Below are 17,727 nucleotides of genomic sequence, written 5' to 3'. Positions count from 1 at the left end.
TGCAGTCCTTCCACATCCAGTCGTGAACAGTGGTGGACAATTAAACAACTCAGTGGAGGAGGAGGCTCCACAAATATCCTCATCCTCAATGATGGAGGAGCCCAGCACATAGGTGCAAAAGATGAGGCTACAATCTTCAGCCAGAAGTGCTGTGGATGATCCACCTCTGCCTCCTCTGCAGGCCCCCAGCATCACAGTTGCCAGTCTTCAGCCAATTCGATTCACTCCATGTGAAGTCAAGAAATGGCTGAAGGCACAGGATACCTGAAGACTTGTGTTCCAGAGCTTGCTGCACCCCTAGCCAAGCTGTTCCAGTATAGCTATAACATTGGCTATGTGGAAAATTGCCCAGCTCTGTCTTGTACACAAAGCAGGACAAATCCAACCTGGCCAATTACCGCCCCATCAGTCTACTCTTGACCATCAGTAAAGTAATGGAAGGGGTCACCATCAGTGCTATCAAGTGGCACTTGCTTAGCAATAACCTGCTCACTGATGCCCAGCTTGGGTTCTGCCAGGGCCACTCAGCTCCTGACCTCATTACAGCCTTGGTTCAAACATGGACAAAAGAGCTGAACTCCAGAGGTGATGTGAGAGTGACTGCCCTTGACTTCAAGGCCGCATTTGACTGATTGTGGCACCAAGGAGCCCGAATAAAACAAGTCAATGGGAATCAGGAAAAGCTCTCCAATGGTTGGAGTCATATCTAGCACAAAGGAAGATAGTTGAGGTTGTTGGAGGTCAGTCATCTCAGCTCTAGGACAGCACAGCAGGAGCTCCTCAGGGTAGTGTCCTGGGCCCAACAATCTTCAGCTGCTTTATCAATTACCTACCTTCCATCATAAGGTTAGAAGTGGGGATGTTCGCTGATGATTGCACAATGTTCGCCATTTGCGACTCCAGATAATGAAGCAGTCCATGTCCAAATGCAGCAAGACCTGGATAATATTCCGGTTTGGGCTGACAAGTGGCAAGTAACGTTTGCGCCACACAAGCCAGGCAATGACATTCTCCAAGAGAGAATCCAACCATTGCCCCTTGATGCTCAATGGCATTACCATCACTGAATCCCCCACTATCAACATCCTGGGCGGGTTACCATTGACGAGAAACTGAACTGGACTAGACTGTGGCTACAAGAGCAGGTCAGGCTAGGAATCGTGTGATGAGTAACGCACCTCCTGACTCCCCAAAGCCTGTCCACCATCTACACGGCACAAGTCAGGAGTGTGAAGGAATACTCCCCACTTGCCCAGATGAGTGCAGCTCCCACAATGCTCGAAGCTTGACACCGTCCAGGAAAAAGTGGCCTGCTTGATTGGCACCACATCCACAAACATCCACTCCCTCCACCACTGACACACAGCAGCAGTGTGTGCCATCTACAAGATGCACTGCAGAAATTCACCAAGGCTCCTTCGACAACACCTTCCAAACCCACAGCCACTAACATATAGATGGGCAGGACAGCGGACACATGAGAACACCACCATCTGGAAGTTCCCCTCCAAGTCACTCACCATCCTGACTTGGAAATATATTGCCGTTCCTTCACTGTCGCTGGGTCAAAACCCTAGAATTCCGTTCTTAACAGCACTATAGGTGCACCTACACCACATGGACTGTAGCAGTTCAAGAAGGCGGCTCGCCACTGCCTTCTTGAGGGCAACTAGGGATGGGCAATAAATGCTGGCTCAGCCAGTGAAACCCACATCCCATGAATGATTTTTTAAAAATGATGTCCTTCAGGGAAGGAAATCTGCTGTCCTTACCTGGTATGGCCTACATGTGACCTCAGACCCACAGCAATGTGATTGACTCTTAAATGCCATCTGAAATAGCCTAGCAAGTCACTCAATTCTCAAGGACAATTAGGGATGGGTAATAAATGCTGCCTCAGCTAGTGACACCACACCCTATGAATGAATCAAAAAAGAAAATAAGTTTAGGTTGAAGTGAGAAATGATATCATGGCAAGGGGTCACTCGTGGGAGTGCTGTACAGACCCCAAATTGTAACTACACTGTAGGACAGAGTATAAAGGAAGAGATAATGGGAGCTTGTTAGAGAGGTACCGCGATAATGGGGGATTTTATTCTACATATGGACTGGAAAAATCAGGTGGGCAAAGCTAGCGTAAATGAATTCATAGAATGTTTTCAGGATAGCTTCTTAGAACAGCACGTTCTGGGGCCAACCAGAGAACAGGCTTTACTATGCTTGATATTGTGCAATGAGATAGGATTAATTGATAGCCTCATAGTGAAGGCACCCCTTGGTACCGGCGATCATATAATTGAATTATGCATTCAGTTTGAGGGAGAGAAGAGCGGGGTCCGAGGTTAGTATTTTAACTGAGTAATTATGAGGGCATCATAGTAGAGCTAGCTAAAGTGAACTGGCAAATGAGGTTAAGGAATAGGTCAATAGAGATGCAGTGGCAGACATTTTAAAGGGATATTTCAGAATACACAGAATAGATGCATCCCAACAAAAAAATTCGAAGGGGAGGACCCGTCATTTGTGGTTAACTAAAAAGTTAAAGATAGTATCAAACTTAAAGAAGAAGACAGTTCAGAAGATTGGACAGAATGTAAAAAACAATAAAGAATGAGGGATGGAAGGCAAAATTAGAATACAAGAGAAAGCCAGTTGGAAATATAAAGACTGATAGTAAGAGTTCCTATAGATATCTTTAAAAGAAAAGAGTTAACGAAGTGAGCACTTGTCCTATAGAAAGTGAGTCTGGGGAATTAATAATGGGAAGTAGGGAGATGGCAGATGAGTTAAACAGGTATTTTGTATCTGTCTTCACGATAGAAGATACAAGTAACATCCTAGAAATAGCTGTAAATCAGGAAGTGGAAGGAGCTCAGGAAAATTATAATCACCAGGAAAGTGGTATTGAGCAAATTGTTGGAGCTGCGAGCTGACAAATCCCTAGATCTCGATGGACTTCATCCTAGGGACTTAAAAGAAGTGGCTAGTGAGATAGTTGATACATTGGTTTTAATTTTTTTAAATTCCCTAGATTTGGGGAAGGTGCCATAAGATTGGAAAAGGGCAAATGTAACTCCTTTATTCAAAAACTGAGGGAGATGGAAGGCAAGAAACTACAGGCCAATTCACTTAACATCTGTCATGGAAAATGTTAGAAGCTATTATTAAAGATATTCTAGCAGAGCACTTGAATAAATTCAAGGCAATCAGGCAGAGTCAACATGGTTTTGTGAAAGGGAAATATGTTTAACCAATTTATTTGAGTTCTTTGAAGGAGTCACATGCGCTGTGGATAAAGGGGAACCGGTGATGTACTGAACTTAGATTTCCAGAAGGCATTTGATAAAGTGCCACATCAAAGGTTATTGTGGGGAAAATGAAAGCTCATGATGTAGGACATTGGCATGGATAGAAGCCTGGCTAGCTAACAGGAAAGATTTGGCATAATTGGGTCTTTTCCTGGTTGGCAAGATGTAATGAGTAGTGTGCCACAAGGATTAGTGCTGGGGCCTCAAATGTTACAATTTATATAAATGACTTGGATGAAGGTGTGACTGGTAAATTTGCTGATGACACAAAGATAAGTAGCAAAGTATGCTGCGAAGAGGACATAAGGAGGCTACAAAGGGGCATGGGTTAAGTGAGTGGGCAAAGACCTGGCAAATGGCATATAATGTGGGCAAATGTGAAATTGCCCGTTTTGGCATGAAGAATAAAGAAGCATATTATCTGAATGATGAGAGATTGTAGGGCTCTGAGACTTGGGAATTTGGGTGCCCTGGTGCATGAATCTCTCAAGGCTGGTGTGCAGGTACAGCAAGTAATTAGGAATGCTAATGAAATGTTATTGTTTATTGTGAGGGGAATTGATTACAAAAGTAGGGAGGTATGCTTCAGTTGTGCAGGGCATTGGCGAGAGCACCTAGAGTACTGTGTACAGTATTGGTCACCTTATTTAAGGAAGGATGTAAATGTGTAGAAAGCAGTTCAGAGAAGGTTTACTAGACTAATACCAAGAATGGACGGGTTGCCCTATGATGAAATGTTGAGCAGGCTGGGCTTATATCCACTGGAGTTTAGAAGAGTAAGAGATGACTTGATTGAAACATATAAAAGTATATAAAATTTAAAAAACATATAACATATGAAACACCAAAGAGAAGGACTTAGCGGTCAATTTGTCTAGGAAAGAGTGTGTAGATAGCCTGGATCATGTTGAGATCAAAAAAGAGGAGGTGTTAGGCACCTTGAAGAATATTAAGGTGGATAAGTCACCAGGGTCAGATGGGATCTACCCCAGAGTACTGAGGGCCGCATGGGAGGAGATTGCTGGGGCCCTGACAGAAATCTTTGTATCCTCACTGGCTACGGGTGAGGTCCCAGAGGACTGGAGACTGGCCAATGTTGTTCCATTGTTTAAGAAAGGTAGCAGGGATAATCCGGGAAATTGCAGGCCAGTGAGCCTTACGTCAGTGGTAGGGAAATTATTGGAGAAGATTCTTCGTGACAGGATTTACTACCATTTGGAAGCAATTGGGCGTATTAGTGAGAGGCAGCATGGTTTTGTGAAGGGGAGGTCGTGTCTCACTAACTTGGTTGAGTTTTTTGAGGAAGTGACAAAGATGATCGATGGAAGGGCAGTAGATGATATCTACATGGATTTCAGTAAGGCCTTTGACAAGCTCCCTCATGGCAGACTGGTACAGAAGGTAAAGTCGCACAGGATCAGAGGTGAGCTGGCAAGATGGATACAGAATTGGCTTGGTCATAGAAGAGAGGGTAGCAGTGGAAGGGTGTTTTTCTGAATGGAGAGCTGTGACGAGCGGTGTTCCGCAGGGATCAGTGCTGGGACCTTTGCTGTTTGTAGTATACGTAAATGATTTGGAGGAAAATGTAACTGGGCTAATTAGTAAGTTTGCAGACTACGCTAAGGTTGGAGGAGTTGCAGATAGTGAAGAGGATTGTCAAAGGATACAACGGGATATAGATTGGTTAGAGACTTGGGCGGAGAAATGGCAGATGGAGTTTAATCTGAACAAATGTGAGGTAATGAATTTTGGAAGGTCTAATACAGGTAGGAATTATACAATAAATGGCAGAACCCTTAAGTGCATCGATGGGCAGAGGGACCTGGGTGTACTGGTCCACAGGTCACTGAAAGTAGCAATGCAGGTGGATAAGGTTGTCAGGAAGGAAAATGGCATGCTTGCCTTCATCAGCAGGGGTATTGAGTATAAAAGCTGGGAAGTCATGCTGCAGCTGTATAAAACCTTGGTTAGGCCACACTTGGAATATTGCGTGCAATTCTGGCCACCACATTACCAGAAGGATATGGAGGCGTTGGAGAGGGTGCAGAGGAGGTTTACCAGGATGCTGCCTGGTCTGGAGGTTATTAGCGATGAGGAGAGGTTGGAGAAACTCGGATTGTTCTCACTAGAGCGACGGAGATTGAGGGGCAGCTTGATAGAAGTTTACAAAATTGAGTGGCATGGACAGAGTAGATAGTCAGAAGCTTTTTCCCAGGGTGGAAGAGTCAATTACTAGGGAACGTAGATTTAAGGTGAGAGGAGAAAACTTTAGAGGAGATGTGCGTTCAAGTTTTTTATGCAGAGGGTAGTGAGTGTCTGGAATTCGCTGCCAGAGGAGGTGGTGGAAGCAGGTATGATAGTGGTATTTAAGAGGCAGCTTGACAAATACATGAATAGGATGGGAATAGAGAGATACGGACCTCGGAAGTGCAAAATGTTTTAGTTTGACAGGCAATATGATCGGTGCAGGCTTGGAGGGCCGAAGGGCCTGTTCCTGTGCTGTACTTTGAAATAAAAAATCCCGTAGGGCCTTGACAGAGCTGATTTGGAAAGGATGTTTCCTTTTGTGGGAGAATTAGAACTAGGGGTCACAATTTTAAAAATAAGGGGTCGCTCATTTAAGACAGATGGAAGATAAATTTTTTTGAGTGTCGTGAGTCTTTGGAACACTACCTCAAAAGGCAGTAGAAGCAGTCTTTGAACATTTTTACGGTAGAGCTAGATAAGCAAGGGGGTGATAGGTTATCGGGGGCAGGTGGAAATGTGGATTTGAGGTTACAATCAGATCAGCCATGACCTTTTTTGGAATGATGGAGCAGGTTTGGGGGGCTGAGTGGCCTACTCCTTATTTGTTCTGTGGTCTTCAGTCTTTCAATCTCACCAGAAATGTTTAACTTTCATTGAATGTTTGTCAGCTGAAAGTTTGTCTCGCACAGCAATTATTATATCTAACACAACTACTTAATTTTTCATCATTGGCTTTCAAATTGTTCTGTAGAACTTTTTGTCATGTCTAACTTACAATTATACTTTGTAGAAACCCAAGTAACTGTGCAAATTGTTGTATATGCGCAGTTATTGAACTGTGATACTTAACTGGAAGGGTTTTTTAAATTGCAAAGCCAGCACTACTTATTCACTATTTGGTTGGAACTGAAGTAATTGCAAAAGCTATACTTTTGTCTTCAGGATTTATTCCCTGCGTCATCTAGCTTCTCACATCATCATGTTGCCTCACAAACTAAAGTCTTTGACTCTAGGAATATGTCTTAATGAGTTAAGCTGACTGATTCAACCATTCTTGTTTTGTAAATTAGTGAAGAATTAGCCTAATTATTACTTGATCAGGCCAGATGGGTCGATTGGTTGGCCTGGTACAACAGACTTCTCTCTGCAGCAAAATGGTGGACTAATGATCAGTCTGTTTCAGGAATCAACATCAACCGTGGATTGCTGTGCCTGGGTAATGTTATCAGTGCGCTTGGAGATGAGAATAATCGCAAGGGCTTTGTACCATATCGAGACTCAAAACTAACACGATTGCTACAAGGTGAGGGATTCAGTTTTGTGTCAAAATTTCTCGTGTGCTAAATGTCCCAGCCAACATTTTATTTGCATTTTCTGACTTTTTTTTAAATAGGAGGAAATGGGCCGGAGAAATGGCTGGTGTCCCTTTGGGGTCAGTTTGGTGTGTGCGTGTGTTGAACCTGCGATCCTCAACCCTGAGTTAGATGCAGAATTGATTTGGGTTAATGTAGATTCTATTCCTTCAAGATAGAGCTAGCTCATCAAAAACAAAACTTGAGTGGGTGTTTCACTATAGAATGCAATCAAAGCTGCACTTCCTTTGTCCCAGTTTTGTTTTCAATATTTTATTTCTTTCATGGGATTTGGGCATCACTGCCAGGTCAAGGCCAGCATTTGTTGCCCATCTCAAATTATCCTTGAATTGTGACTTGTTAGGCCATTTCATAGGTCAGTTGAGAGTCAACTACATTGCTATGCATCTAGAGTGACATGTAGTCCAGACCAGATAACATTGGCAGATTTCCTTCCCTGAAGGACGTTAGTGAATCAGATGGATTTTTATGACAATCTGAGTTGTCATGGTCACCATTAATTGAGACTGGATAAATATTCCATATTTATTAATAGAAATTAATTTCCATCAGCTGCTGTGATGGGATTTGAACCCATGTCCCCAGAACATTAGCCTGGGCCTCTGGATTACTAGTCCAGTGACATTACCATTATGCTGCCATCAACTACAATTGAAGTAATCATTTACAGTGGCTTGGCTTTTCTCCTTTCAGACTCGCTTGGTGGAAATAGCCATACTTTGATGATAGCTTGTGTCAGTCCTGCTGATTCTAATATTGAAGAAACTCTAAATACTCTACGCTATGCTGACAGAGCAAGGAAGATAAAGAATAAACCTGTAGTTAACTTCGATCCTCAGGCTGCTGAACTGCAGCGACTTAAACAACAGGTAGAAGACTAAATCTGCTAGCACGTACTTTTGTTTTGAGATTGTCTCCCAAATAGTGTTCTTAGTTTCTTTGTTTAGCACTTGTTTTTTTTATTGTTTCTGAAGTTTTATTTTTAATGTTGGAGTTGCAGCACAGTTGAAAATTGAACTATGATTAACCTGAACATCTAAATCATTTTTTAATGCACAAACTTTTTAATATAGAAAGCTAAGGGTCATGCCAAGCAGAATCAGTGAAGGTGTTGCGTTTTATTGGCAGGTTTAAGCATTTTGCTTCAAGAATAAAATTTAAGATTATTGGGACTGTTCTGTACTGTTCAGAGTTTTCCATTGTGTGATAGTTAAACTTGCAATGACTCTGTAAGAGAACCATTCCAAGCAGAAAACCGCTTTTTTTTTAAGGCCTTGATTTGGTAATGGTGCATCTTTCAGCTGCTTTTTTTTTTTGAAATCATGAATTCTAGTGGACGATGCCTGCAATTTTATTTATTTGCAAGATAAGTGTCTAGAATCATTCACGTTGAATTGTGTTTTGTTTAATCCTAAAGAGTAGCAGGTGTGTTGTTGATGTAATTCTTGCTATTTATTTGGTTCAGGTGCAAGAACTTCAAGTGCTGTTACTTCAGGCACATGGGGGAACAGTTCAAATAAGCAAAAGGTAAGTCTAATATAATCAGTGCCTCGTTATTAATAGCAAATACACATGTTGATTAGAAATTTGTATAGATATTTTTGATTGGTTTCCTCCTATAATTTTTCTATCTTTCTTTCACATTCTTGGGGAGCGAATACTTTGTGTGATACCTTCAAGTCTAAGACTTCTGGTACTTAAATGAGAACATAATTTAGGAGACTTCTAAATTAAGACAAAATTAAAGACTCGGGCTGCTTGGGCTTGAAATATGCAGTACTGGGCTGGCTAGAATTGCAGAGTTATCTTTTGCAATGGAGTTGGATCGTGCTTTTATTACACAACATGTATTTTTTAATCCAAATTCAAAACATTTTGCCTTAAAATGGACAATTGGCTTTGGCACTATGGAAGTAAGCAAATGGGAAGTGTTCATTTTTTTTACAATGGAAAAGCAATTCTTACAATTACGTTTTCCCCTGGTGTTTTTTCCCCGGTGTATGCCTACCAATTTCACCTGTCCACCTTTTTTAGGGGGTGGTGTTGGGACTGCAGTGCTCAAGTGAACTAATTAATGGTTTCTTGAAAGTGTTATGGGAGACAGAAGGAGCAGAACTAAAGAGCTGCTGTCTGATTTTCAACTTGTCATTATCTGTGTGTACTATTAAGGGAAAAATCCTTTTAACAGGGCAGATAAATTGGAGAATCAACAATCTGTAATGGAGACGGCAAGACTGCACCGAGAAGAGATAGACAATCTGAGTAAAGAGCTTCGTGATGCAGTTGGCCAGACAACTCAGATGTGTGAAAGGGTCATAGTGGTAAGATTTCCAGCCAGCATTTTTCATTTTAGATATTTTGCCATTGGTGTTTTTTGCACAGTGCAGTGACGTAGAGTATTGACTTTATTTATGTGGTCTTTCAACCTCCCTCTCATAGTGTCCTGAAAATACTTTTCCCCTCAGAATGACTATGACTATTTGTGTTGTTTTTGCGTGCCACTACTCAAAGATCGTTATTTGCTGTCACTGCCTCTCTCCCTCCTATTGCTCTTCCCCACACCCTGACAAATATAAGTAATGAATTTGAATTGAGGCACTAAGTGTTTATGTAAATTTCTTGGGGAGAGGATGTGGCCTTTGGTTTAATTTTAAGAGTGTAAAGGAATTATGCTGAGGCTATAAGTTGCAATGTAACTTGAGGATATCCAGCCTATAATTTCATGGAATAAAAACAAAAATACCTGGAAAAACTGAGCAGGTCTGACAGCATCTGCGGAGAGGGATACAGTTGACGTTTCGAGTCCGTATGACCCTTCATCAGAGCTAAAAAATATAGAAATGAGATGAAATATAAGCTGGTAGAGGGGGGTGGGACAAGAGGAGCTCAATAGGGGGCCAGTGATAGGTGGAGGCCAAGAAGAGACTGCCAAAGAGATGTCATAGACAAAAGGACAAAGGGGTGTTGACGGTGATGATATTTTGTCTATGACATCTTTGGCAGTCTCCTCTTGGCCTCCACCTATCACTAGCCCCCTATCGAGCTCCTCCTGTCCCACCCCCCTCTACCAGCATATATTTCATCTCATTTCTATATTTTTTAGTTCTGATGAAGGGTCATACAGACTCGAAACGTCAACTGTATCCCTCTCCGCAGATGCTGTCAGACCTGCTGAGTTTTTCCAGGTATTTTTGTTTTTGTTCTAGATTTCCAGCATCCGCAGTATTTTGCTTTTATCTTAGTCTATAATTTCATGTACTCATTTATGGCTAATTACAATACAATATTTTCTAATTATATTTCATTCTTGTACAGACTGAACAGATGAATGAGAGATTGATGTTTAAGCTGAGTGAACTCTCGCAGCATGCTGCGTATGTATCTGCCGCATTTTCTGTTTAGTGCTATAGAATTTTGTATATCCAAAATCTTGCATGCAAGACCCATTCAAAGTCAAGATCTCATTATCAAGATTATGGTAGAATTTTTGATGTTGACAGTTAGAAAGACGATTGCTACGTAAACAATTATAATGGCAACTCCATATGTTGGTTATCTTTCGGAATTTAGTTGCAGGTCCCTCTGCTAAGTGATGGTGGTACTCATGAGTCATTGCTCCAGCAATTTTGTCCTGTCTGGTATCCTTCTCTCTTCCCTGCTCCCCCAATATGCACATGCAACAGTTATTGTGCCTCTGGATTCTGCCTGCTCCCTTCTTTTTATAACACTTTTTCATGCCTCCAGAGTTTTTTTTAAAAAAAACTTTAAATCTGGTTTATTTCTCTCACACCCTGCCCCTCCTCCACCAAACCTCTTCAGATCCTCTTCTCTCTTTTCCCCCTTCACATTGCCCCCGACCCCCACCATTGCCACAGTTTCCTATTGGCTTTTATGATAGCCTCCTTTCCGCTATGAACGGCCCTGCTACCCTTAAAGATTGCTTAACAGTTTTGATGTTTCCTGGTCAACGCTTAGTGGCCCATGCATTCACCCCAGCCCCTCCATACCCGCTCTGTTCTTGTTATTCACTGTTTATAATGCCCTTGCTTGATCTTGACAATTCTTCATGATGCCTTATTCCATGCAGCACTGTTACCTGCCCCCTTACATTTTTCAACCCTGCCAACATTGTTTTTCTTTTGCTCCATATGATGTTTTCTATGGCCATTTCAATTGCATGAAGATTTTGACTATTGAGCTTGTAAGGGTAAAAGCATGATGTGGGAATTGGGCATACCCAAATACAGTGCAGAGACGAAACAGATGGTAACAAGCCATCATAGGAGGAAAAACATCTATGTAGAAGATATTGAACTGAAAAATAGCTAATAGACTGGAAAACAAATCAACTTGAAAAATAAAACAAAATCAGAGGGAACCCCACAGCATTATACTGGAGAAATAAACTATGTTCCAAATAACTAGTCTACCCAGTCTTACTTCAAAGATTAGGAAATGTTCATCTCTTACTAGTCAGATCTTGATACCAATCTCACTATTTCTTTTATGCAACTTGTCCTCATCAAAATTGAGTGTGTGATGTTTTGGAATGAAATACTTTCCATTTTGATATGGTGATTCAGTGTAGAGCAGGAAAGTGTAACTGCAAATCCTGACCTTGAGTTGGGCGCTTGGGAATGATGTACTGCAGAATGTGACTCTTGACTACTGATTGTAGTAGCCCTTTTGAGTACAGTTACACATATTGGCTATTAACTTTAATAGGTGCAAGTTGGACTTGGACAAGCTAATGGAAATTTCAACGAATGAAGAAATGAATGAGCAAATAAACGCCCTACGTAGTCTGCAGCAGACTATTTCTGATATGCAGGTGAGAGTTAAGGGCATCACTTGTGTGGAGTATGGAGGTTGAGATATGCAAATTGTAATTGATTGAAGGAATTTTTTTTGCCTGTTTGAATGGGTCATGCCTTGATCTACCAGATAAAACTCAAAGCTGTGAATATATTTAAGTAGCTTCAACACATCTAAACTTAAAAAAGCAATGCCATCACGTGGTCTTCACTACGCCAGTGAAGGTAACGGCATTTAACGGATGATTGGTTTTGGGTTTTTTTTGAATATATTCATTCTTGGACTGTACATCACTGGCTTGATTGGTCCTCATACAATTTAACAGGAATTTTAACACCCACTGCTGTACAGTGCCTGCAGTTGTTTGTTTTTGATTTGTGTATAGGTTTCTCATAAGTCTCCTGCCAACGCAAGATGGCTGCCGGTACCTTTCTGCGCTTGCGTGTTTGGCCGTGCATGCGCAGAACCCTATATTGTCATTTGTAGGAGACAATGCCAGTTGGAAGCCGTTCGCCCAGTTGCTGAGCCCCACGGTGGGTGGGCAGTTGGGGTACGGCCTCCCCTTGGGAGGCTTCTGATTCTGGGAATTGGGAAGGGAGACTTCTGGTCCACTCAGTGACAGTCGCAACCCGTATTACAGCTCCAGGGCTTGTATCGCCCAGCACAGCACATTTAAGCACCAACAGATGAGCAGATGATGGAATATGGGCTTAATTACACACCAGCCCTTCTACACCACTAAGAGATGCTGTTATTGAAAGAAAGGTGCCTTCCCAAAAGAATGGGGGTGGGAAAAGGCAAGAAAAATGTTAAGGAAATCAAAAGGGATAATGAAAACTGAGGGACCCCTAAGATTCTGGTGCTGTTTTTGCAATTCCAGGGTCCATGATCACTGCGCATGCATTGCGTTGCCCATTGCCCCTATAAAGATGGTGGCTGTGCATGCATGGCATTTGCAGCAAATGCAGCCTTCTCGTAATGTGTTGTTGCTTTAAAGGAGCGATGCACCTTTGACAGTAGGATGCTAATGTTTCAATCCTAAAACCAACAGTGTGATTAATATAATTTCAAAAGAAATAAAAAGCAGTAGCATTCTTTATTTTGAATGTGGACATGCCGAGAGGGCTGGAATTGTGAATATCTGCTCATGATCCTTTTTCTTAAAATAAAATCCTACATCTGAATTAACTTCCTCCTTTTCGCACCCACAACACCCTCATGCCCCCCAAAAGCATTGATCCAGTGGATAAAGGGCTGATTTGTATTGAACTTTATGGACCAGAATTGTGTCTGTCTTGCAGTGTGAACTTTTTCACAATGCAAAGTACTGCATTTGGGTGATATTAGCACCCAAATGTCAAGGATTCAGTGATGGGATTTCTAGCCAAAGATACTGATGGGGAATATTTTGCTACTTGATGTTATTTAGGACCATAGAACAATAGAAAAGTTACAGCACAGAAGGAGGCCATTCAGCCCATCTTGTCCATGCCAGCCCGAGGACACCCAGGTGCCTTTTCTAATCCCACCTTCCTGCACCCGGCCCATAGCCCTGCAGCTTACTGCATTTTAGGTGCAGATCCAGGTACTTTTTAAAATAGTTTAAAGTTTCTGCCTCTACCACCAACTTGGACAGCTACCCACTACCCTCCGCTTAAAAAAGTATTTCCTCATGTTTCCCCCTACACCTTCTGCCACTTATCTTGAATCTTTGTCCCCTGGTTCTAGAATTCTCCACCAAGGGAAACAATTTTATCCTGTCCACTCTATCTATTCCCCTCATAATTTTGTACAACTCAATCAAGTCACCTCTCAGCCTTCTTTGTTCTAAGGAAAATAACCCCAACCTATCCAATCTCTCCTCGTAGCTACACTTTTCTAACCCTGGCAACATTCTTGTAAACCTCCTCTGCACTCTCTCCAGAGCTATTACATCCTTCCTGTAATTGCTTTCTGGAGAACACATGGGATGCTCACCATGTTCTCCTATTAAATAGTAAACCTATTAAATATCTTGCATGTTACAAATGGCTGCTGTGCCCCTTCTCTACAGAGGGAAAATCAGTCTAAATTTCGGTTCCTGATGACTGAGCGGTGGCCTCAATGGTATGTCAATGTTGTTTAAGGACAGAGTTGAGTTTAGTTGTGATCTGCCTTGGCATTTTGGCAGGTTACTTTATTTGGTATGCAAAAATTGATTTGGGTAAAATACTGTGGGACTGCCAACATCACAGATACTCTACCCTGACGTCTTTTTTTAGGAAAGGAGAAAATGAGATCTGGGAGGAAAGGGCCTCAGCTGAATAAAACTTTGAAGGACATTATGTCAACTTCCAAAGAATAATTTGTTCAGGATTCATGAAAATGAAGCATGGATTAAAATCTGTGGAGCATGGAATCCTGTCATCTCTGGGTTGAGTCTAAACATTTGTTTTTAATTCTTCTGTTTAGACTGAGTGCACAAAAATGCTGCCTGAGATGGAGGGAATTGACCTACAGCAAGAAGGGGAAGAAATTGTAGATGTAAGTGACCCCATTTTCTGTATGCTATAAACAAAGTATTTTAATGCCAGTATTCTCCAGTGATGGTGCTTTTCGAGAAAGTTCACATTGTACATGTCGAGTCCTGGTATGTAATTGCTTTGGAATTGTAGCTAACTTTTTTTCTTCTGACCCTTCCTATGAAGAATGCAAACATTAGTCGTTGGACTCTGCAGCTTCAATTTGTGACTTGGTGTGCTAGTTATAAGCTACATGCTGAGGCACCTTGCAAGTAATGACAGAGTTCTGGTAAATCCGAGTTCTATTTTTTTGACACCGCTTCAAATAAGCAATGCATTGTTAACCTGTGAAGTGGCTAATTTTGGATGAGGAAGCCTGCAGCAGTATAGTCAATAACTTTAGAGATCTTTGTTCAACAGGAGAACACCAGCTTAAAGGAAAAGAGGGACTCTGATCCTTTCATGGCCTGTCATGCACTGAGGCATGCACAGATGTCCAAAGAGTTGATGGAACTGAATAAAGTGCTAGCGCTCAAAGAGGAATTGGCCAGGAAGATGTCTCAGGGTGACTGTGAAATGGAACCTGTACAGTCTCTATATCAGGTAAGGAAGAATGTGAAGCTGTGCTTATTTCATGTTTAAATGTAAATATAGTTTTGAGTAAAATCTTTACAAAAAGTTCTTGTAAAATATTATTCAGTTATTTCATATTAAACCTTCCTGTTTGAAAATATTTCTGTTTGTATCTGAAGCTTCGTTAAAGTATTTATGGTCCTGTTCAGGTAAACATCAAATCCCTAGAGGATCAAGTTTCTGCCCTACAGAAAGAAAAGGAAGACCTGGTGCTGGCATTGCACAGTGCAAAGAAGGACATCAATGCAACCAAGTAAGTCCATTCTCCTATATTGTGGCCCAATAAACAATTGAGGTTTGGATTTCAGCTTTAAACTGAATCTACCCTTAACGTTGAGAGCTGTGGAACGTAATAGATTCAGAATAGCATTACGTTTCCCCACCAAGATACAGGACTAACTTCTAAGGACTGCTGATTGTACGCAGCTACTTTTTTTTCAAAAGTAAAGGCTGCTTGGTTTGTTCTTTTAGAGCTAGCTCATCTGTCCTAAGGCAGTCGACCTCTTGGGTTAGGGAGAACTTTAGCGATGATCAATGGCCAGGGACAGGAGGGGTGTGACTGCGAGTCAGGCAGCTATAAGGATCTAGGATGTCATGATGGAGGAGCCTGGGACCTCGACTTGTACCTACACTTGTAAGGTATTTGCTACCTATGTGGATGAGAACAAGAACTGCAGATTGGAAAGGAAAACTTTCAGCAGGCCATTTAAGCGGAATGTAAAATGTGGTAGTGATAGGGAATGATATAGTTGGAGAACAGATCTGCAGCTGTGACGGAGTACTGAAGGTTGTGTTGCCTACCTAATGTCAGAGTTAGACATTGTCTCATGACTGGAGATGGGCTGGGGGTATGTGGGTGGGATGAAGGGAGGGATCCAGTTGTCGTGTCCAGCTAGGAACCAATGACATTGGTGAAACTAGGAATGATCTGCTGAGAGTTTGAAGAGTTGGGACCCAAATTAAAATGCAGAACTTCAAAAGGTCGTAATCCATGGATTGCTGTCTGAGCCATGTGCCAATTGGGTCAAGTATATTAGAGAATTAAACGTATGACTTGAATGATGTGGAAAGGAGGGGTTTCAGTTCATGGATGTACTCTATTCTGGGAAGAGCTATTCAGTTGGGATGGCTCCACTTCAAGGTTGGGATCAATGTCTGACAAACCCTAACTAGTGCTGACAATTCAGTTTTAACCTTAACAGATGTTGGTGGAGGAGATTGGGTGAGGAGAGATTTAGGAATCTAAGAGAGAGGTTGAGGCAATTGAGTGGGATACTGATTTGGGTAAAGTTGAGCTGCATGGCTCAAAGTGACAGTTCAGTGGTAATTGTATATCGGTGAATGAGGTCCATGTAGAAAAGAGGTTTAAAAGAAATAAAATTAAAGACTTAGATGATACAGGGAGAAATGGGCTGTGATTTATGTGACACTGGCACCAGTTCTGAAGAAAGAGGGAGCTGTATCATTTTGACAGCCCTCAACTGAGCTACGTTCGGGTCAGTGTACTGTTGAATCGTATAACGAAGACTTTAAACTAAATATTTGGTGGGAGGGTTCATAGGGGAATTTAGGAAAGAAAAGACAAGGGATTAGAGTACAAGAAACCAGCTTTGCTACAATTGCCAAAGGCTTTTAAGACCACATGTGGCATGCAGTGTGCAGTTTTGGTTTCCATACTTTAGGAATGTTTAGGAGTAATTGTATAGCAGTAGTCTTTCTGGAGTAATAATCCAGAGGCCCTTGCTAATGATCCAGAGACACTAGATCAAATCTCGCAATGGCAGCTAGTGGAATTTAAATTCTATTAATTAATAATTGGTATAGGGCATTCAATTGTAAGGGTAATAGATAGGCGTTTCTGTGGCTGCAAACGAGACTCCAGGATGGTATGTTGCCTCCCTGGTACTAGGGTCAAGGATGTCTCAGCGGCTACAGGACATTCTGAAGGGGGAGGGTGAACAGCCAGTGGTCGTGGTGCACATTGGTACAAACAACATAAGTAAAAAAAGGGATGAGGTCCTAAAAGCAGAATATAGGAGTTAGGGAGTAAGTTGAAAAGTAAGACCTCAAAGGTAGTGATATCAGGATTGCTACCAGTGCCACATGCTAGCCAGAATAGGAATAGCAGGATATATCGGATGAATACATGGTTGAAGAGATGGTGTGAGGGGGAGGGTTTCAGATTCTTGGGACATTGGGGCTGGTTCTGGGGGAGGTGGGACCAGGACGAGTGGGCAGGTTACACCTGGGCAGGACTGGAACTGATGTCATAAGAGCATAAAAACTAGGACCAGGAGTAGGCAATTCAGCCCCTTGAGCCTGTCCCGCCCTCTCTCCATAACCTTTCAACCCGTTACTAATTAAAAATCTGTCTATCTCCTCAAATTTATTCAGCGTCCCGGCACCCACTGCATTCTGAGGTAGTGAATTCCACAGATTCATGACCCTTTGAGAAAAGTAATTCCTCCTCATCTCTGATTTAAATCTACCACCCCTTAGCCTAAAGCTATGGCCTCTTGTTCTAGAATGCCCCACAAGGGGAAACATCCGCTCCACGTCTACTTTGCCTATCCCCTTTAGCATCTTATATACCTCAATTAGATTTCCCCTCATCCTTCTAAACTCTAGCGAGTATCAGCCTAAACTGCTCAATCTCTCCTCACAAGACAAGCCCCGCATCTCTGGAATCAATCTAGTGAACCTCCTCTGAACTGCCTCCAATGCAACTACATCCTTCCTCAATCAAGTAGAGGGACCAAAACTGTGCACAGTACTCCAGATGCAGTTTCAACAATGCCTTGTACAGTTGCAACAACACTTCCCTATTTTTATACTCTCTTCCTTTAGCAA

The 17,727-nt window shown here is 42.0% G+C and overlaps 1 protein-coding gene across 3 annotated transcripts in view; it reads left to right on the top strand.

The window, feature by feature from the left end:
- kif4 (kinesin family member 4) overlaps positions 1 to 17,727 on the top strand; it is a 104,306-nt gene that overhangs the window by 25,814 nt on the left and 60,765 nt on the right. For all 3 annotated transcript variants that reach the window (XM_078546969.1, XM_078546970.1, XM_078546968.1), the window contains exons 8-16: positions 6,739 to 6,858; positions 7,622 to 7,797; positions 8,394 to 8,455; positions 9,117 to 9,249; positions 10,244 to 10,302; positions 11,654 to 11,759; positions 14,195 to 14,266; positions 14,665 to 14,847; positions 15,027 to 15,130. In XM_078546969.1, coding sequence (XP_078403095.1) covers positions 6,739 to 6,858; positions 7,622 to 7,797; positions 8,394 to 8,455; positions 9,117 to 9,249; positions 10,244 to 10,302; positions 11,654 to 11,759; positions 14,195 to 14,266; positions 14,665 to 14,847; positions 15,027 to 15,130 — 1,015 coding nt within the window. The remainder of the gene's footprint in view (positions 1 to 6,738; positions 6,859 to 7,621; positions 7,798 to 8,393; positions 8,456 to 9,116; positions 9,250 to 10,243; positions 10,303 to 11,653; positions 11,760 to 14,194; positions 14,267 to 14,664; positions 14,848 to 15,026; positions 15,131 to 17,727) is intronic.

The sequence above is a fragment of the Cetorhinus maximus genome, chromosome 8 (genome assembly GCF_964194155.1).
Source record: "Cetorhinus maximus chromosome 8, sCetMax3.hap1.1, whole genome shotgun sequence".
NCBI lineage: Eukaryota > Metazoa > Chordata > Chondrichthyes > Lamniformes > Cetorhinidae > Cetorhinus > Cetorhinus maximus.
The sequence above is the reverse complement of the archived record's forward strand: the minus strand, read 5'-3'. Positions and strand labels throughout refer to the sequence as shown.